The sequence below is a fragment of the Anopheles arabiensis genome, chromosome 3, assembly GCF_016920715.1.
Source record: "Anopheles arabiensis isolate DONGOLA chromosome 3, AaraD3, whole genome shotgun sequence".
NCBI lineage: Eukaryota > Metazoa > Arthropoda > Insecta > Diptera > Culicidae > Anopheles > Anopheles arabiensis.
The window spans coordinates 81673251-81693471 of record NC_053518.1 but is presented as its reverse complement, the minus strand read 5'-3'; the positions used below and the strand labels follow the sequence as shown (position 1 = coordinate 81693471).

General features: G+C 46.2%; 3 protein-coding genes across 9 annotated transcripts in view; 2 read left to right on the top strand and 1 right to left on the bottom strand.

The window, feature by feature from the left end:
• LOC120904117 (protein yippee-like CG15309) overlaps positions 1-5260 on the top strand; it is a 93378-nt gene extending 88118 nt beyond the window's left edge. For 2 of the 5 annotated variants that reach the window (XM_040313891.1, XM_040313890.1), the window contains 5 exons: positions 201-846; positions 1054-1272; positions 1522-1739; positions 1815-1923; positions 1992-4401. In XM_040313891.1, coding sequence (XP_040169825.1) covers positions 811-846; positions 1054-1272; positions 1522-1739; positions 1815-1923; positions 1992-2081 — 672 coding nt within the window. In that variant the 5' untranslated portion in view covers positions 201-810 and the 3' untranslated portion in view covers positions 2082-4401. Of the gene's footprint in view, positions 1-200; positions 847-1053; positions 1273-1521; positions 1740-1814; positions 1924-1991 lie in introns of all 5 variants that reach the window. The other 3 variants (XM_040313893.1, XM_040313889.1, XM_040313894.1) reach the window with 3 other exon arrangements.
• A 4619-nt stretch (positions 5261-9879) lies between these two features.
• LOC120902831 (WD repeat-containing protein 35) lies at positions 9880-16189 on the top strand. Of its 2 annotated transcripts, none has more exons than XM_040311867.1 (6): positions 9880-10092; positions 10240-10530; positions 10595-11164; positions 11229-11637; positions 11707-11810; positions 12773-16189. In XM_040311867.1, exons 2-6 carry the CDS (start codon positions 10411-10413, stop codon positions 14966-14968), a joined length of 3399 nt encoding a protein of 1132 aa, XP_040167801.1. In that variant the 5' UTR covers positions 9880-10092; positions 10240-10410; the 3' UTR covers positions 14969-16189. The 2 variants fall into 2 exon arrangements, with proteins under 2 accessions (XP_040167801.1, XP_040167800.1); XM_040311866.1 differs by having other exon boundaries at positions 9880-10139.
• LOC120902832 lies at positions 14988-19935 on the bottom strand. Of its 2 annotated transcripts, XM_040311868.1 has the most exons (7): positions 19219-19935; positions 17751-17843; positions 16711-17557; positions 16216-16628; positions 15909-16146; positions 15758-15841; positions 14988-15687 (listed from the first exon to the last, which is right to left on the bottom strand). In XM_040311868.1, exons 1-7 carry the CDS (start codon positions 19689-19691, stop codon positions 15103-15105), a joined length of 2733 nt encoding a protein of 910 aa, XP_040167802.1. In that variant the 5' UTR covers positions 19692-19935; the 3' UTR covers positions 14988-15102. The 2 variants fall into 2 exon arrangements, with proteins under 2 accessions (XP_040167802.1, XP_040167804.1); XM_040311870.1 differs by lacking the exon at positions 17751-17843.
• Positions 19936-20221: the final 286 nt, after the last annotated feature.

Here is a 20221-nt window from a genome sequence, read left to right as displayed (position 1 = left end):
AGGAGCAATAAAAAAAACGATGTTTACCAAAGTCGAGCCAATTGATGTCTCGCGATACCCCAGGGATATTTACTTGTATTTGAAAACATTGTAGACTTAATGCGGTGTGATGCAATAACACTCACTTGAGCTGCTTCGAACGCGAACCCACTGCTAAATGTTGACCTTTGTGTTTCCTTCTTTCTATTGTTTCGTTCCAGATTTCCAATTATAACGCAGCACTAGACAGTCACTAGTATTCTGTATTGCAAGCAGAAGGAGACGACGAAAGGGCGTAAGCATAGCATAACAGCAGCCATACAACGGTCGGTCGAACAGAGGCCTAGAACGGACGAAAGTAAAATATCAGCATTTTGCGTCACTATTTCACGTTAGCGCTTAATCTACTACCGTCTGCTAGCTGTGTGTCCTTTTCGGGACTTCTGGAAGAGTTGTTTGCGGATTAAGTGAAAAGAAAGACAAAAGTAAACATTCTAACGGCTCTACCGACCGTACAGAGCGTGTGTGTGATCTTCAATGTCTGTATGAGCTGCATGTCGATCGTAGTGTACACTGGCCGAGTGTTGCCTAGAGACGGGTTTATAACAGCAGCGTACTTTAGCTAACGAAGCGTGCCCTTTTTTGTTGTTGGTGTTGGTGGTGTAAGATTAGGTAAAGAAAAAATCCTATCGAAAACCTCTGGAAGCCATCAAGCTCAACAATAATACGTTCCTAAGACGTACGAAGATCTCCGGACCACTATCGAAGGACCCTGCTCATCCATCCTATTTGTTTATCCTGCCAACAGCAGCGCCAGGGCAGGAAAGACGAATGCGAATAACGTTCCTGTTCGATCTACTATTCCAGGTAATTGTCCTGTTGCAGTAGTTCCTAGTAGTAGCTCAAAACTTGCAAGTGTGTGAGACATTGCTCTAACCTCATCTCGTTCCCCAAAACGTGCCCTAACCTCTGCCCTACTACATTCTTCACCTTAACCGTACTGCATTAACCGTTCTGCTTCATCTGTCCAATCTGCCTTCACACAAAAACCAATCCATTTGCATCGGACGTCAGCAGGAGCAGCTTGGGAGTTGGTGGTTGTGGTCGTTGTGGTGGTGGTGTTGGAACTCGAGCAAAAGCCTGATCGGCCGCTCGGCACCGGCGATCGGCGGAAGCGTCTGGTGCGACTGGCACCGTCCCCTTTCAGTTCGCCCGTACCGTTTCTCGTCTGCACCAGTCACCCGTACCGTTTCCGGAACCCTGGAATCCAATCAAGAAAACGATCCTACCCAGGTACACAACCGTGGCTACATGTAACCGCGTTCGATGTCTCTCGATCATCGTGTTAGTTTTGTAGTGTCTTGCAATTTAGTTGTGTTGTAATGAAAAGTATCCCTTTACTTATGTGTAGTTGCTCGGATTGTTGCTGGAATGTTGCATGGCTCCTATAAGCAGTAGTTTTTGTCCCCGTTGTTAGTAGATCTCTGCCGGAAGATCCTGGTCGCTAACCTTCTTCCATTCCCTTACTGGCTCTATTTGCAGGAGGCGGCCAACGGAGGGCACGCGAACGGGCAATCATCATCGGCGTCCTCTTCGTCGTCCGGTAGTGGCACAATGGTGAAAACGTTCCAGGCCTACCTACCGCCAACGAACCGAACGTACTCCTGCGTCCACTGCAGGGCACACCTAGCTAGTCACGATGAGCTTATATCGAAATCGTTCCAGGGCAGCCAGGGACGGGCGTATCTGTTCAACTCGGTGTAAGCATCATTGACACATCGTCTCTCTTTCTAAGGCCACATGACAACAGTTTGACACTATTCTATTCTTTGCAGGGTTAACGTAGCCTGTGGACAGGCCGAAGAGCGTGTGCTACTGACAGGCCTGCATGCCGTGGCCGACATTTACTGTGAATGCTGCCGAACGCCGCTTGGCTGGAAATATGTAAGTAAGACTACAGCGAGCGTACTGAGAATATACTCCTTCACTTACCTGCTCTTACATCCTGACAGGAACACGCGTTCGAGTCCAGCCAGAAGTATAAGGAGGGCAAGTACATCATCGAGCTGGCGCACATGATCAAGGAGAATGGTTGGGATTGATTTGCGTCGCCGGTGCGGCGCACCCGCACTAGCAGCAATAGCAGCAGCAGCGGTGGCAGCTCATCGGCGATAAATTAACCCCTTCTAAAATGTGGATACAGTTGCAATTTTTTTTGCAAATAGTCGTGTGGTAGTACGGAGCCCTCGGAAGACCAACTTGCGTTCAGGTCTTTTAATCTCCCCCTATAGTTTTCCATCCCACTAAGTTGTTTGGAGGGTGAAAGGTTTCCGATTCCGGTTTCATCTGTGCACTGCTCTCTGTGTTCACTCGAGAAACGCACCCAGGGAACGCCCAGCTGGCTGGTACGGCTGGGCCAGAGGTCAAGAGAGCGGTTTTACACAAACACACTCACTCACACACACACAGTGACACTTTGTGAGAAAAGAGAAAGATGGAGACGGCTAAGGACCGCACAATCCCTCCGAGCGATGATAATATGTTTGCAACTACCCAATCTAATGTACCTTTAGTTCAGCGCGCTAGATTCCACTGGCGGAGATGATTAGTCCTTACCTTCAGCTGCAGCTAGAAGTTTTACTAACGCTAGTTTTATAAAGACGGTGTGAAATGGGCGGAATGTTGATTTGGAATCAAAAGCGATTTCGTCACTTTTGATTTCATCAGTCCCGTTTCGTTCCTTGGGGAAGCTCGATGGAAGCACGTGGCTGCGTTTTCTCCCCAGAGAAAAGTTTCTATCAAAAATACTGCCCTTGCGTTTTTTGGAAGGTCGGATGCCCCAGCCCCTCGTGATAACCAATACAACTCCTGCCTTGTTTGTCATTGCGTCACACGCCTATGACCGTCGGTTCCGTTTCATGAGTGTGCGTGTCTTCAAGTGTGTGTGTGTATTCTGATAATGATTAGCATGCACTTTGAGGTTGGGAAAGTTTTTCCTTCTACGTTTTTTTTAAATATCATTAGAACATGATTTGAAGAACAACAAAACCAACCATGAAGATACGGAAAGGAGAGCTCAGTTTGCAAGTGTAGGTTAAGCAGTGTGCGAATGCATGGTGGTATGTCTGCTAGGAGATGCAAGGAATAATCGTACGGAATGCGAGAGTGATATTAGATTTAGAAGCAGACGGGAATCCGTAATGTATGGAGAAGAGCAGAGCGCAAGGAAGATACAGAAATCATAAATCATTTAAACACTGAACAAACTCATAACATACACATAAGATTATTGAAATCAATAGCGGACACCCGCGATGCCTCGATACTGAACGGCGTAGTAGGGTGATTTGCATCAATCGTATTTTAGTCGAAATATACAAAACAAGAAAACGCGATTTAACGGTTAAGGCTTTAGTTTTTTAAAAACAAACAGGTATAACAAAACATCCCCCACACTTTAAGCAGACACAACCGGCAACCCGGCTATGCTGTGTGTATGTGTGTGTGTGTGTGTGAGAGAGTGCGTGGAAGATGCGATAAGTGAAACAAGGGAATGCAAGTGATTGAGCGTGATCGTGATAGATGATAAGGACTCAAAATACTGTGACATTGGATCGAGTAGCAAAGAACAAACAGAAACACAAAATCAAAACCTTCAAAATGCAAGTTAAAAAAAACAGGCGAAGAAGGTATTTCCTTTCGCACCCATCCAAAACAGAAAAAAGAAAAACTAAAGAAGAAGACTAAAAAAGAAATCGAAAAGATATAAAAAACAGGAAACAAAAACAAGACAAAACTAAACTGAAAACCAAAACCGAAATCAATCAACTCGGCAATTTAGCGGAATGGTGTAAATCGTGCGTGGCTGTATGGGCGTGTGAGTGCTTGTGCAATATGTCTGTGTGTTTGTGCGTGCATGGGAATGCGTAATGAAGGCTGTAAAAGGATAAACGTCTACGGTATGCGTGCGTGCTCTTACACTAACCTACCTATCAGCTCCTAAATTTTCGTTTTGGGTGAAACTGTTGTGTCCATCATCTTGCTATCCTTTAAAATTGCGAATGTGATCTAAATTCTTTCAAATGGGTTAAAACGTCATGTTTTGGAAAGGGGAAGCGTGAAAACAATTGAATAATTACAACAAAAAAATACAAAAAAATTGTGAAAAATCGCCGGCCGTGTCAGCTGCCCCTATAAAACAAGAAGAGCAGTAAATTTCCAAAAAGTATGAGCACATTGTCAGCAACGTTAATTTCCTTAAGTTCACGATAGCCTAACAAAGTATCAGAACAAAAAAAAAACGAAACATTCAAACAGTACGTAGCAAAATGGCGCATGGGTTGCAATGGAAGCATGAGAGAGACGAGAGAAAATGAAAAAAAAAAACAAAACAAAACAAAAACCTACTGCCAATAGAACCAATACAAAATACGGAAGGAATAAGTGAACTGGAGAACCACACGAAGCAGAAACATAAAACCAATGGACAAAACGAACATACCCGCCTAAATAATAAGTGACGAGACGCTTTCCAGCTCGTCCAGAATGGGGCAGGCGGGTTCGATCAATCGAAGCGATCGGATTCGCTCCCTCCCGGCGCATCGTACGACGACGCGTTTGGGCAGCAAAAATAGCAAATATTAATGTAGCTTTCCTTTCTGTCCCTAGCGATAATATGCAAAGGCTTCGAGCGAAAGCGCCTGATGCACATTGCGTAGTGTAGTTTTGGTAGCCAATTCTGTAACCTTCAAAGTGATCTCTTGTGGAAGCTTTCGGTTTGAATGTGTTTCTCTATACTGAAATGATTGTTTTTCCCTTTTACCCTCCCTTTTTTTCTTTTATTTGCTATAATCATAATCATTTATTATACTTTTTTTATCTTTTTGTTTTATCTTTTTACCCACTATTTCCACAACTGGCGACGACGAAAGGAAACTTTATTTTAAAAATGTAAGCCTTTTTTCTTTCCTTAAACAAAAAAAGTGATTTGAATAATGTGATGTGATGTGTGATGCGAGCGAAACGTATGAATCATCGGTGTGTGATGCTGAATGGTGGCTGTATGCGAGTTAAAACATGACGTTTTGTGAAAGGAAGCGATGAATGAATGCGAAATGAGTGGCAAACTGTAATGCAATTCCTATGATTTTTGTATTTGACACAAGAAAAGTAGCTTTTATATTACTATTAATTATGTTGCTATGCACGTTTCATTAAAAAATACAAAAATACTTTCTAGAAAAAGCTACTTGAGCTTATAAAACAGATGAGGTAAAAAAAATCAGTTGATAATAAAAGCGGCAGCTTTTTTTTTGCACTTTCACTGTTAAGTCAAAAGGGTTTCCTTTTCCAGTACACTTACCACCGCTATCATAAACAGCGCGAGGGATAGAGTGATTTGAAACGAAAAAAAATGAAGCGCGACGAGTGAGCGAGACGAAAGAGGCAAAAGAGAAGGATAAAGTTCCGGAAACATCTATTTTATAACATTTACTTTCAGCGGTTTCAGATTTGTTAACTTTTTCGGGACTGTTTGCGGTGTTTCCAACGTGCAAGAAAAGGATAAAAGATGAAAAGAAACAGGAACGATTAGTAAGTGGAACGGGATAATGAACGAGTATATTTCTTTGCAGTAATTGGGCGATGATTGAAAAAAAGGAAAAAAGAAATGAAAAGTGATCGAAACTATACGCTAAAAAAATACACACACGAAAAATAGTAGAATAAGTGTAAAAACATAAAATACGAAAAAAAACACACACACATACACATACACATACACGAAAAGTAAGAAAAATAAACTACAGAATAATTACTTTATACACTTTGTAGGATGTAAGAGATATATACAAATGAGGTAATTACTAGATAATATGTTGAATACTGCGATATGCGAATAAATGGAGAAAGAGAGAAAGAGAGAGAAAGAGAAAGAAAGAAAGAGAGAGAGAGAGAGAAGGAGAAAGAGAGAGGGAAAAACCCCCCGAATGAATGGGATAAATATAAGTATAGAAGACACACATGAAGAAGCGATAACAAACGTGTATGAGAGAAGAAAACAAAACAAAAACATTGAAAGCTCGAAAGCAGGCAAGCAAACAAAAAAATCTTATAAAACTCTATCAAATAAAACTCTTAACTGTTTCAGTAAAAGTTGTTTAAGTTTTTTTTATTCATTTGTTATTTCCCACTTCTACGTGGTTGGTGTTGGTGTTGGTTTTGGGATTTTCGAATTCTTGTTCGTTTTATTGTCATTGTTTTCTCTTCCTTGTTTTCTCGTCTTGAATTTATTGATTATCTTTTCTCATTGTTACATTCTTTCAATTACTATTTTAACATTTCACTATTTTGACATAGTTTTTATTTTGTTATATTGTTGAAAACTAATCATAAAAGCACAATTGCAAAAAAAAGCAAAAGGCAAACATAGTTCTCATTGTGCCCACTCATACACACTCTAAATAACATCAATCGAACCATTCTGATCGCTTCTTCTTCGTCCTCATACATGCAGACAATTGCACTGTGCTCTCTCTCAAGCGTGGAGAATTGCGTGAACCGTATAGTATGTCGAAACCGCCATAAATCACTATAGTAATCATTCTCATCATCGTCCTCGTCGTTTGTCGTCGTTTGTCGTCGCCGTCGTAGAGTTGTGCTTCATCGTGTACCACCAAGCCCATGCCATGTTTCATATTCATGTCGCATACTGGTAGTTTAAACGAATATTACTGAAGAGTTTAGTACGAAGGGAGGTGAGAAAAGCGAGCAAATAGAACCAAATTTCAAGCCATCGGTAGCGCAAATCGTGTTTAGAATATACGGTGAAACGAGCATTCACTGATCGTTTTTATTATTTTTTTAAATAATACTGCTGATAAAGAAAGCAAGCGAAGTTAGCGAACCAAACAAACCTTTCCAAAGGGAATAGCTTTCACGAATCGAGTTAGGCTTGCTATAAACATTACTGATAGTGCGAATGATAGGCAACGTTTATGCATTCGTTATTCTATTAAATAAAGGCGAAAATTTGGCCTGGATGCAATGATGCTCGATGCATGTTGTGAAGGGTAATGTAAGTGATAAGCATATTTAATTTTTACACGATGCAACTATTTGTTAATTATTTTGCCTTTAAATATAATTCACATTCACCTCTTTGATTGTTTTCTAATATTAAAATATGTTTTTATCATTAAATTTAATTTATTGTGTTAGTATTTGAAATATCTAAATCAACAGCTAATTATAAAAAAATGAGTATTAAAAAAAAATGATCAGCTAAAAATTGTGATAATTGAAAAAAAGAAAGAAAAACAGACATGAAGCAAGAACAGAGGAGAAGAAAAAACTAACTAGTTAAAACATGATCTAACTTAAAATAGAACCAAAAAAAAACAAAAACGAATCAATAGTTGGTGCTGAAAATAACAACCCAAACGACATTAGTAAAGTAAAGCGATACATGAGAAATGAGCTAGTAAAAGAAAAGTATTAATCGAAACTCTATTGCTTGCGCTGGGAGCAAAAATTGAAAACGTGGCGCTGGAACCGTTCCGTGTCGTGATGTCATTTTCATATGCAGATAATAATAATAACTAATAACTACCCGGTACTACTTGGTCAGGATAGCTTGTAGCGATTTAACGATTCATGATTGTGTATTTGTGTATGAATGTGCACGCAAGCACTGTAAGTAGGTGCCATGATGCTTATCGTTTGGTCCAGGTGAGACTAATGGAAAATTAAAAAAATACTGAAGAAAGGATTAAGAACGTTCGATATTCCAGTGGTCAGAGTGGATTGGTGAAAGTTTTCGACCTTTGTTTGTGGCCTTCCTTTGGACCAGTTTCTCCGTTCGGGCAGTCGAAGTCGATAGGCTAATCAATGTTCGTAGTAAATGTGTGATTTTGGCTCGTTTTGCGTGACGGAGTCAGCTAGTTGGTGCCTGGTAAGGAGTTGTGTTTAATTACGTTTGTGTTTTGCATTTTTCGTTCTACCGCAATCTTTACTTCTGCAAGAGGGTGTCAATTCTGATGAAATGGATCAATGGCAAAATCATAAACAAAAAGCAAAAGCAAAAGATTTATCAAACAATTTGTACTGCTAATGAAAAACACATGGTTCAGTATTCTAAAACGATAAACGGAAACAAGCAAATTTATATCATTGTAGGACAGAGGCAAAGATGTGAAGGATTAAGGTAAGCAGAAAAATCAGAAGAAAGGGTAAATTTTTACACAGAACACAGAACTGCGAACGACCAAAACTAATAGTGAAAAGGGAAAATGCAAGAAGTGCTCAGAAAAGAAAAGTGATTTTTTTGTAAACAAAACAAACCCGTTAGGCAGAACTGCAATAGGAAATGAAAAGTAAATAAAGCAAAATAAAACAGAAAATAAGAAAAATAACACATATTTACATTCAACAAATAGATGAAAATCTAAATGCCGGCGCAAAAGTCGAAACGATAGAAAAGGCAAAGAGTGAGTGACACAACAGGCTGAAGGATCATAGAACCTAACAAACAAACAAATTAAAGACACATACATAAAACTTTACACAGCAATCTTTCAAAAGGCATAGTTTTTATTCTATTTTTCTACGAATGATTTTTATTTACGAAAAAACAAACAAACAAATCACACCGAAAAAAGGTATAATAGCGAAAAACAATTAGAAAGGCACTAGGAAAGCTCAGAATGTTAAGGAAGGCAGGCATAAAACAAGGGGAGAAAAGGAACAAAGTTGACAGGCTGACTGCTGGAATTGCTGGAAATTTTGAATGCAGGACAAATCACACTGTTGTGAAGGGAAGCGAGCGACACTGCGAAGGAAGGACTAGGACCAGGGGGTGTAACGAAATAAACTAAATACCAAATCATAACAGCATTTCTGGCGCATGATGTGTGTGTTGTGGGTGCGATAAAACCCAGCATTTTTTTTTAGCGATTAGAAATATTACGGGTTTGTTAGCCCGTACCGAAACGAACGGGAGCATAACTCACCTACTGTTGGCGTTGTATTACCTACTACTGGCTTGACGAAGGATGGTGGAAAAGAAATCAATCTCATTAAATTGAAAGCCTGGCGTGTGTCTGTGCCGGAAAACGTTTCAAATTTGAAACGTGTGTTACACGATGAACGTAATTAGTAAAAATGGAAAAAATGCTAACATTTGAAAATCGTCCAAATTTGAAGGTAAAAAGGTTTTTTTTTAAGAAGAAAATATCGCAAACTGTTGCAATTCAACAAAAAATTTCTTTTTAATATAGCTAGCAGAAAAGAAAAAAAAACAATGCGATACACCATAAAAACAAATAAACCAAAACGTCAATATCTATCAAACGAAAAACAGAAAATACAGCCAGAGAGAAAAACAGAAAAAAAAACACACACACCAAAAGCACTGGAAAGATGACCATTTTAGCCACCGATGAAAGAGAAAAAAGAAAAGAAAATAAAGAAAAATAATGGAACGAAAGGAGAAGAAAAACACGAGAAAAAAGAATTAAAAAAAAGAACACCCGAGACATGCGAGACAGCATAAAACAACGTTTACTTATATATATAAAACTAATCAATTTAATGCAAACATGATAATAATATAAGGTGAAAAATAAACCGTAAACGTAAAGACAACACTTAATTTACAAAAATAACTATTCAAAGCGTTTGTAGCTTTTTTTTTCTCTCTTGTGCTGGCATCCGAACTGTTTAGCGGAGAGCGAGCAGGGAAAGCCGCACGCAACAGGTGCGTTTGTTTACAAACAAGTGCTTTTTCTTTGCTCCAGGTTGGCTTTTCGTTCCTTTTGCTCTGCTCTTCTTTCGCGCGCGCTCTTTCGCTCCGTGTATGCGCGCTGTGCCCCTTCGGCTGTGTGCGTGCAGTCGTGCGTCGATCGAACTGTCAGGTCGGTCGTTATGGCAACCTGCGCAACCAACACAAAACAGGTCGTCGCACACAACGGGGCTTTCTTTCACGGTTTTGGTCGGTTCGCTGCGCGTCGGTGGCTGTTTTTGGAGGGTTAACATTGTGAGGTAAAAGGAATAAAATCCGTGAAAAAAGTGATTTGCCTGTTTGCGAGTGGCTTCGCCACCGATTGGTTAAGATTTGTAAGTGCAAGCACATTGGCAAAATGTTTATTTATCTGAGCAAAAAGGTAAGGTAGCAGCTGCGGCTCTGCTGTGCGTGCGCCATGTTTTTTTCCCTGCCCTCTTCTACGGACTAACGGAGGTTCGTCGTATGCTTCTTTCCCGCAGATTGCAATCCCGAACAACACGCGGTTGAACTGTATCGCTTGGAACAAGGACCAGGGGTACGTGGCGGTCGGCGGCGAGGATGGGCTGCTGAAGGTGCTGAAGCTGGAGCAGGCCAGCAGTACGGCGGTGTCGGCCCAGCCGGGCAAAGCGCTGCAGGCGAGCAACCTGTCCATGAACCAAACGCTGGAGGGCCACAAATCGGCCATCCAGGTGGTAACGTGGAACGAGTCGCAGCAGAAGCTCACCTCCTCCGACAAGGATGGCGTCATCATGGTGTGGATGCTGTACAAGGTACGAAACCCCGAGTGCGTTTGTATAGATTGTAAGGTTGACTCAACTACCGATGCGCTTGCAGGGCTCCTGGTACGAGGAAATGACGAACGATCGGAAGAAGAGCACCGTCAGGGGGATGGCGTGGACGGGCGATGGGCAGAAGATCTGCATCGTGTACGAGGACGGCACCGTCATCGTTGGCTCGGTCGACGGCAACCGCATCTGGGGCAAGGAGCTGAAGAGCGTATCGCTGACCGGGGTGCAGTGGAGCCCGGACGGGCGGCTGCTGCTGTTCAGCATCAAGAACGGCGAGGTGCACCTGTACGACAACCAGGGCATCTTCGTGATGAAGCTGCACGTGCAGTGCGTGTATCTGACGCCGGCGAAAAGTGTGACGGTGGTGGGGCTGTGCTGGTTCCACCGGGGCACCTCGCCGAGCCGGCCGGTGCTGGCGATATGCTACGAGAACGGGCGCATGCAGCTGATGCGCAACGAGAATGACGATGCGCCGGTGGTGGTGGACACGGGCCTGCAGGCGATCTCGTGCATGTGGAACCACGACGGTACGATACTGGCGGTGTGCGGCATGAAGACGAACCTGGCCAGCGATAAGGATAGCAGCCAGGTGATGTTCTACACGCCGTACGGTGTGGTAAGTGTCCGGCAGGGGTGTTCGGAGCAATTGAAAAGCGTTTTAAACAACTTCCCCCGCGCAGCACATTCGGACGCTGAAAATTCCGGGCAAAGAAATCACCTCCCTCTCCTGGGAGGGCAAATCGCTGCGCATCGCGCTGTCGGTGGATTCGTTCATCTACTTCGCGAACATCCGGCCGGACTACAATTGGTGCTACTTCAACCGTACCGTTTGCTACCAGGAAGCGATAGCGAGCGGCGGCGGCGGTGGCGACGAGGTCGACACGGTTACCTTTTGGGACACCAACTCGAACCAGTGCTACGCGAAGCAGATCGATGCGCTGATGTCGATGGCGGCGTCGGTCGACCACTGCGTGCTGGCGGTGGAAACGCGCATGACCGGGAAGGAGTTTAGCATTGTGGCCGAAGGCAAGGGCAAGGAGCTGATGTACCAGCTGCTGGTGTGCAACTCGATCAGCACGACGGTGGATTGTGAGTGTTTGTGGCACGAGAACAGTTCAACTTGAACGTTTAATTCACATGCTCTGGTGTGTTTTTTAGCGAAATACATCGACATACGACCCGAGTTTATAACGATGAACTCATCGCACGTGATTGTGGCCTCGAAGGATCATTTTCTGCTCTGGCATTATCATACACCAAAGGTATTTTCGTAAAGAAGTGCTTCCTACAATATTTTATACATTATATTTAGTTATTTATTTGTTGATTTATATTTTTTATAGTAATGTAGCTGTTTTAGCTTTTTTGTTGTATTGTCTGACTCTTTGGTAATTTTTTTAACAATTTTATTTTAAGTAATTCCAATCCTTGATTTAATTACTCATTTAATTGATTTGTTTATTTCATTATTCCTTTGTTTACATGGTTTTCCGAGACGATTGCCAATGTCTACAACATTTTTCATTGCTTGCAAGATGTGATTTTCAACAGTTGTTCAATATTGTATTTTCATCACAATAATTTACAGGGTTTTCCAAGTCAGTTTCGAATGTGCACATAATTATTCACCGCATTCAAGATGTTTTTCAACAACTGCCAAATGGTTTATTTGCTTTAAAATGAATTTTAATTTTTACAGGGTTTTCCAAGTCACTTTCGAATGTAAACATTGTTATCACATCACAATAATTTTTAATATCTCCAACATGATTTTCAACACGGCTTAAGCTGGATTGAGTTTGACAGTTCTTCGTTATGTGTTGAAAATCATGTGTTGAAACTGAAATTTCATTTTGAAGCAAATACTCCATTTGACAGCTGTTCAAAAACATCTTGGAACTGGTGAAAAACTATGGGCAAATTCGAAAGTGACTTGAAACCTCTGTATTAATGATAACTGTAGTTCTAGGATATCAATCGTGTTCGTTGCGTGGTCGTAGTTTGCCACATTTCAATGAAAATCGATTATTTATATTTTATTATTCTACTAATTCCATAATATTGTAAGACATTGTGGTACATCGTGCTACAAAAAACATTAAGAAGTGTAATATTTGAACCAATTGACGTATTTTCACTGTAACGTATTCCTCATTTTAAAACATTTTTACCGTAACTTCTCTATAATGTGCTCAAAATACTTCTCTTAACCTTCTCCTTCAAGGGTGCCTCAACGCTGCACGCTAACCTGAAGCTGAAGCGCGACCGAAAGTACCACATCGACGATACGCCCGCCCTGGAGGTGCTGAATGATCTCGACGCCAAAACGGCGAACGAAATCCCGCCCAAGCTCGACCCGAGCCAGGATCCGATCTGTTGCGTCGCCTGCTCGGAGAACCTGCTGCTCGTTGGGCGCGAAAGTGGTCTCATCCACGAGTACACGCTGCCCCACCTCGTGCTGCGCAATCGGCACTACCTGCAGGCACGCAGCTACAAGCTGGCGATCAACAGCAACTCGACCCGTGCCGCGATGATCGATTGCAACGGCGTGCTCACGACGCTAACGCTGCGCGACGATACGAGCGAGTCGGAACCGGCCTCCTCGACCGCGCACATCGAGCGGAAGGACGTGTGGGCAATCTGCTGGGCCCGGGACAACCCGCAGCTGCTGGCGATCATGGAGAAGACGCGCATGTACATACTGCGCGGTGCCGACCCGGAGGAACCGATCACCTGCTCCGGCTACATCTGTAACTTCGAGGAGCTCGAGATTACGGGCGTCCTGCTGGACGACATTGTGAAGGGTGGCGCGACACCGAACGTGAAGGAGCATCTGCTGCAGCTGCGGGTGAAGTCGCTCCGCGACACCGAGGACCTGCTCGCGCACGTCGGCATCGCCGAGGCGAAACAATTCATCGAGGACAATGCGCACCCGCGGCTGTGGCGGCTGCTGGCCGAAGCGTCGCTCAAAAAGCTCGATCTCGAGACGGCCGAGGCGGCGTTCGTCCGGTGCAGCAACTATCCCGGCCTGCAGCTGATCAAGCGGCTGAAAACGATCCAGCTCGAGGCGCTGCAGCGGGCCGAGATAGCCGCTTTCTTCGGCGAGTTTGACGAGGCGGAAAAGCTGTACATGGACGTGGACCGGCGGGACTGCGCGATACGGCTGCGCCAGACGCTGTGCGATTGGTTTCGCACGGTCCAGCTGTACCGGCTCGGGCCCGGCATCTCGGACCAGCAGATGGAGAGCGCGTGGCGCGAGATCGGCCACCACTACATGAGCATGCGGGCGTGGGACAGCGCGAAGGAGTACTACGAGCGGGCGCACCACACGGAGGGCCTGATGGATGCGCTGTACGCGCTCGAGCAGTACGACGAGCTGGTCGGGTGCATGCACCGGCTGCCGGAGAAGAGCCCGCAGCTGGCGAAGCTCGGCCAGCAGCTCGCGACGGTCGGGATGTGCGAGCAGTCGGTGGCCGCCTACCTGAAGCTCGGTGATGTGAAGTCGGCCGTGTCGACGTGCATCGCCCTACGCCAGTGGGGGCTCGCGGTCGAGCTGGCCCAGAAGTACCGGATGCCGCAGATCAACACGCTGCTCAGCAAGCACGCGGCACAGCTGCTGCAGGAGGGCAAGCTGCCGGAAGCGATCGAGCTGCAGCGCAAGGCGGGCCGGTACCTGGACGCGGCCCGGCTGCTGGTGAAGATGGCCGAGGCAGAGGCGGACAAGCGTTCGGACTACGTGCGCATTAAGCAGCTGTACGTGCTGTCCGGGCTGCTGGCGGAGGAACACATCGAGAAGCAGCTGGCGGTGCAGGCGGCCGGCAGTAGAGCGGTCGTGCTCGCGCAGCTCAGCCCCGAAGATGCCGTGCTGATCGAGCAGATTTGGCACCAGGCGGAGGCGTACCACTACATGCTGCTGGCACAGCGCCAGTTAAGGTCGGGCCTGCTGCACAGTGCCGTGGTGACGGCGCTCCGGCTGCGCGACTACGAGGACGTGCTGGAGGTGGAGGCGCTGTACGCGCTGCTCGCCCTTGCCAGCTGTGCCGACCGGTCGTTCGGCACCTGCTCGAAAGCGTTCATCAAGCTGGAATCGCTCGAAACGCTCACGGAGGCACGCCGGCAGCAGTACGAGGAGCTGGCGATCGAAATCTTCTCCCGGTACGACCCGCTGGACGGGAAGGCGAAGCACATCAGCTGCTTCACCTGCGAGACACCGGTCGCCGACTGCAGCACGCTCTGCCCGAGCTGCGGCAGCCGGTTTCCGCCGTGCGTGGCGTCCGGCCAGTCACTGACCAATCCGACCGGGGCGTGGCAGTGCACCGGGTGCTACCATCTGGCCAGCCCGCTCGAGATCGGTACCCGCAAGACCTGCCCGCTCTGTCATCGTGTCATAGCACCGGCAAAGGGCGCTATCGAGATCTGAGAAGCATCTAGCAGTGTGGTTGTGTCTGAGATCTTTCGGTGTGTATTTGGTAGATCCAGGCGTCCAGGAAATGCACAGAACAAACCCCCTCTCCCTGCACAGCTGTAACACCGTGTGAAACAGAAACAAATAGATCATATCATGATGTACCGGTTCACGTAGCTGCTGTAGAACGTGCTCTGGTCCTGGGCGGTCGCGAAATCGATCCGAAACTTTTGCCCCTCGAACAGGAAGTTGAGGCGCTGCAGCGCACGCTTACTCTTGCGCAGGCGCATCTGTGCCCCGCGGCCCTGAAACCGATCGACGAACAGAACGCGCACAAACCGTTCCTCCTGCTGGTCGTGCTCGGCCACGTCCTGCACCTTCACGCAGATGGCGGCCCTTTCGCACAGGAACAGCCGGCACGGACCGGCATCGGCCGGGTTCGGTGGGTTCGACACCGCGACACGCTCGTTGTAGCAGACAAAGCCGCAGCCCGCCGCCTGCTCGTCGATCAGGAACAGCTCGTAGTTGAGCGTCAGATTGTTGCGGTACGTGTTCAGATGCACCAGCACGTACGCGAGCCGCTGGAAGAGTTCCGTGTCGATCGGGATGTTGAGCGTACTGTTTTCCGAGTATTTCACAATCAGCACGTTGAAGTAGCGGCTGTACTCTTGGAGATGCTCGATGCAGAGGAATGTGAACTGCTTGACCGTGGGCGCGACCCGGTTGTTAAAGTTCTGCCAGGAAGAAGATGCACGAAAGGTTAGCAAGCGGTTTCCTCCTTTAGGGTGCAGCACAGATGCTTACCGAAGGTGTTTGGCAGTGTTGTATCAGTTTCGTAGCCTTCCGGAACTCACGGAGGTAGTCGAAGTAGGGATCGAACACATCAGTCTGTAAGACGAAGCATTCCTGCTCAGATGCCGCCAAGGTAAGTCAGTGTGAGATCATTGTAACGTACCTTTAAGTATCGGTCAAAACACTGACATATCCGGTCGGGATCCATCAGCGGTTGGGAAAGGTCTTGCAGGATCCGGCGATGTAGCTCCATGATGGCTTCGAACGCCCCGATAAACGTTGTTAGCTTCGTCTTTACCTCCATGCTGAGTGTGTCTAGGTAGAAGCTGCGGTTTGCCTTCAACACCTCCAGGAACTGCTGTTGCGCATCGACCAGGGATGTGGTTAGCTTCTGTTCGTCCCTGGAAGTTGAATGAAGATTTGAATGAATTACTAAAAGTATCAGATATTGATCATTCCATTCATCTTACCAACTATCAGCTTCATTGGTGACATCTTGCGATAGACTTTCCTCCTCTTCCACGCTCTCCACAATGTGCGAAGACACACGAACCTCCACCGAGTCGTATATCACAGATTTTGTCATCGTGTGCACTAATGCTACCAGCGGTTGCAGCTCGGTGCTTGTTTCGAACTGCACGCTAATTTCTAGCATGCCACGTCCTCCGGCGTAGAGTATGAGACGGTTTTTGCCTTCCTCCAGGTAGCACACTTCGTTGTCGTTGAAATGGCCCCGATACTCCAACCGATCGCGAACGATTTCTACGTACAGGAGCAGCTTTTCGAACACGAACAGCTTCCCGCTGTACTTGCGGCGTACGTTCGTGTCGTAGATGTCGACGGCGAAGAGACGCTGGAATTTCCCTTGGTAGAGCAGATTGACCTGTAAGATAGGGAGCACAACACCGTTTCGGTTAGGGACAGTTCTTCAGTGCAGGTTTGCTTCAACGTTTCCTGCTACTTACGGGTGTATCTCTAACCGGGTTCCTATTGCCTTCCGGCTGTAGTATCAGCGTCAGCGGTACATCCGAACCATGCTTTAAGCTTGAGCCCGTCGCCACCTGGCTGCCACTGCACTGCCGAATGTCGTGCACGCTGATGGCCTGATTGACCCGATCGATCAGCATGCTGATGCGCTTGTCCACCTTGCACAGCAGCGCCGTCCTGCGGCTCATCGTGCGCTTGCCATCGTCATCCTTCAGCAGGTCCTTTACCATCTCGTTCAGCAGCAGCTTGTACCGGGGCAACCGTTGGATCGGCTGCAGCATCAAACTGTTCAGCCCCAGCCTGTCGTCCAGATCGTGCTGAATCTTCAGGAAGTAGTCGTGGAACCGTAGCCGCAACGCTTCCGAATCTGCTTGGTGCATCGCGAACTGTACGTAGCAGTAGAACCGCTCGCTCTCGATGTAGCGCAGGAAAACTTCCGCTACCTTCTCGGCCATCTGGCCGCTGCTGATTGAGGCTTGCGGCGACGAGGACAGATTGGCGGCCCGCTCCAGATCGGGCAGCAGATGATCCCGATGGGTGCGCAGTATCTCCTCCAGGTTGATGAATATCACGTTGCGCTGACCGCGCAGCGCTGCCGGCAGTGTCTGGGCGTACATTGCCGGCACGTAGTTGCGGATGCCTTGGTCAAGCGTTTCGATGTACTTCTGCTCCTTTTCGATCAGCTCGCTGATCACCTTGCGAATGTGGTCTTCCTCGACGATCATGTCGTACACTGGGGAGGACTCTTCCCGGTTCAGCGTTATCGAGTAGTAGCGATTTCGTGTGGAATAGTCCGGTGCTGTTTGATCATCATCGTCATCGGAGCTGGAGAAAGGGGGGTGACGAAATTAGGCAAACATTTCTAGCGGATGTAGACGTGCACACATTAGTAAGCAAGACTGGGGAATCCCGACCATTCACTGCACCAAGGAACGAAAGCGTAAACACATTGGGACGCATAACATTTGGAGACACAAGGAAAGCAGACTACGGGCGGACATCGAAAGCATGTACTCACGATGACTCAAAGGAAGAATAGCCATCGGTGGAGGTTGGATCTTCTAACTCTTCGTCAAGGGCATGTTCTTTATCCTGAATTTTCGGACGGTCTCTGTTTGAAGAGGTACACAAGATGGGGATGGCTATTAATGAGAGATGCTTCAGAACCAGAGAAATATCTGCATTCGTCATTAATCGCTCTTCTACAATTCAACTATCTGACTACATACGACTGTGGGTGGTAGCAATCAACTAACGAAACTAATCGGTCAAAGTTATTAAAGTTTCTCGAAATTACTTTCGGGACATATCGCTGCATTCATATGCTTCGGGTGTCTATAGGACTTACTTCGTCGTGGAGACGAACACAAACTTATCCTTTTACACGCTTAGACTCATAGCCTTCTGGAAGGCTGAATATAGTTCAATTCCCTTCCAGATCGTCCCTATAGAACGCAGACTTTGAAGTTATGAAGCAAATAAGTTCTTATTGCAATGGCTCAGAATGGGACAGTTAAAAAAACTAATCCTAATGAAGTCTGCTGACCTTACGGATTTTAAGGTCGCTATGGTTATGGTAAATGAAACAGTTGGGATTGCAGTTTAGTTACTATATTGCAGTAGTACCCACGATAGACACAATACATGTACACATTGCTTTGCCAGACCTGGAAGCCCAGAGCTTAATCGTGATATGTAACACTGCTATTTGTGGTTAATTGTCCACTATTCGTCCACACACAAGAACGATCCTAAGTTTTGTTTCTGGATGACAACATCCCTCTTATACAATTATTGTTATACCAAAAGTAAGTTCAGCCGATCAATCCAAGAAATCGGTATCTTACCTTTGGCAATTGTCGTCATCTTCTCTGTCAAGGCTTTGGTTCTGATTTAGATGTGACAGAACTTTTTGGACTGATATGTCCAGATATTTGGAACATTTTTTATATATTATAGGTGTTAAATCTACTCCAATGTTTCTTTCTGATATTGTGCTTTGCCAGATACAGTCACATGCAGTGCTACTGGCAGACGGCATCAAACATCAATATCTTTGCGACGTCATCAAGTAGGATCTCCTGCGATGAATCACTTCTCTGATCCTTTTTCAATCAAATGCTATCCAAAAAACAGACAAAGCTGATAGCACGCGCCTGCCTGCATCTATTTTAAGTATCCTCGGTACTCGGTACGGGCATAATGTCTGCTATTGGCAAACTAGTCCCTAGCCCACGCACGCGCCCAGGCCCTGCCCGATTGCGACAATGATTCACCGGGATTATTATCGGGAAAAAGAGAGCGGCCGGGCGTTTTAATGGAAAATAAATCCATTGATTGTAAATTTCCTCCCCCCTCGGGAGTACCTTCCCTGGTGGCAGAACGCGCAATACGTTATCGCTCGCCAACTATCAGCTTATCAGTGCGCGGAAGGTCGTACTACCGCGATGTTTACCTACTTCAGCTCCGTGACTCACGCGTCTTACCTCTCGTACACTGCATCGTATATCCTTTCCGCGATGGCACTCGCTCGGCGCGAAATGTGGGTACGATCGTGCGCCGACGGGCGCAGGATTGGATGTGGCTTAGCCTTACTGCCAACGGCAAGGCTGCTCCCGACCGTCATCTGCAGCTTCTGCATCGTTGTGGATGGTTTGCGCAGTATTGGTGGCGGTGTTTCGCCATCCGAGTCTCCGAGCGTCGCTCGTTGTAGGGTTGGGCTGCTTAGCCGCAGGGCGATCGACTCAAACCGACTCGCTAATTGACGCACTGCGCTCGGTGTGCCGGGTGTGGGCGTGGCGGGGCTGGTATCGGAGGTGTTAATCGGCTGCCGGAGCGAATCGGTCGATGCGGACGGGTCATCCGAAACGGAAATTCCACTGTCCCGAAAGTCTCGATTGTGTCCCGCCGCTGTAGGTAGCCGTGGTTTTGGTGGAATTGGCGGACGTATTGGATGCATGTTTTTGAAGCGCTTTTTGATAGACACGACACAAACTAGAGAACAAACGCTTTATACTGGGAGCACACAAACACACACGCACAGAGGCTGGAGTTTAGATGAAAGTGAGGGAAACTGTCCAGCTCGTTTGATTAGATAACGGCATCGATTCACACCTCGGGCACCGATAAAAACTGACCGAACGAACTCACCGACGTCGAACACTTCAACTGTCGCGCATCCGTTCAGTCGAATGGTACATAGCGAACTGGCTGTCCGTAATCGATCACATCAAAGTCCGGCTGCCAGCGTCGTCGTAGGGCTTAAACGGGGAAGTCGAGGTCGTTATCTTGCGCGAGAAGGCATTTTTTTATACCACTTACCTATCTGTGTGGCTTTCTATCAAACGCGCGAATAATAGATGTCCAATATGCGGCGAAGCAGAAAGGGCCCTGAGCACAGAACAGGGTGGGCGCTTATTTATTTGATTTGTGTGCGCTTTTTTTTTTTTTTTTGGTTCTTGTGATATTTATATTGACACAACTGTTTAG

What these genes read in the sequence shown, in the direction of transcription:
- LOC120902832 (XM_040311868.1), bottom strand. Translation starts at nt 19,691, where the DNA reads ATGCATCCAATACGTCCGCCAATTCCACCAAAACCACGGCTACCTACA. An exon ending in ACCAATGAAGCTGATAGTTG is followed by an intron (nt 16,147 to 16,215) that starts GTAAGATGAATG and finishes TTCAACTTCCAG; the next exon opens with GGACGAACAGAAGCTAACCA. An exon ending in AACACTGCCAAACACCTTCG is followed by an intron (nt 15,688 to 15,757) that starts GTAAGCATCTGT and finishes TCTTCCTGGCAG; the next exon opens with AACTTTAACAACCGGGTCGC.
- LOC120902831 (XM_040311866.1), top strand. Translation starts at nt 10,116, where the DNA reads ATGTTTATTTATCTGAGCAAAAAG. An exon ending in TGGTGTGGATGCTGTACAAG is followed by an intron (nt 10,531 to 10,594) that starts GTACGAAACCCC and finishes ATGCGCTTGCAG; the next exon opens with GGCTCCTGGTACGAGGAAAT. An exon ending in GGCATTATCATACACCAAAG is followed by an intron (nt 11,811 to 12,772) that starts GTATTTTCGTAA and finishes TTCTCCTTCAAG; the next exon opens with GGTGCCTCAACGCTGCACGC.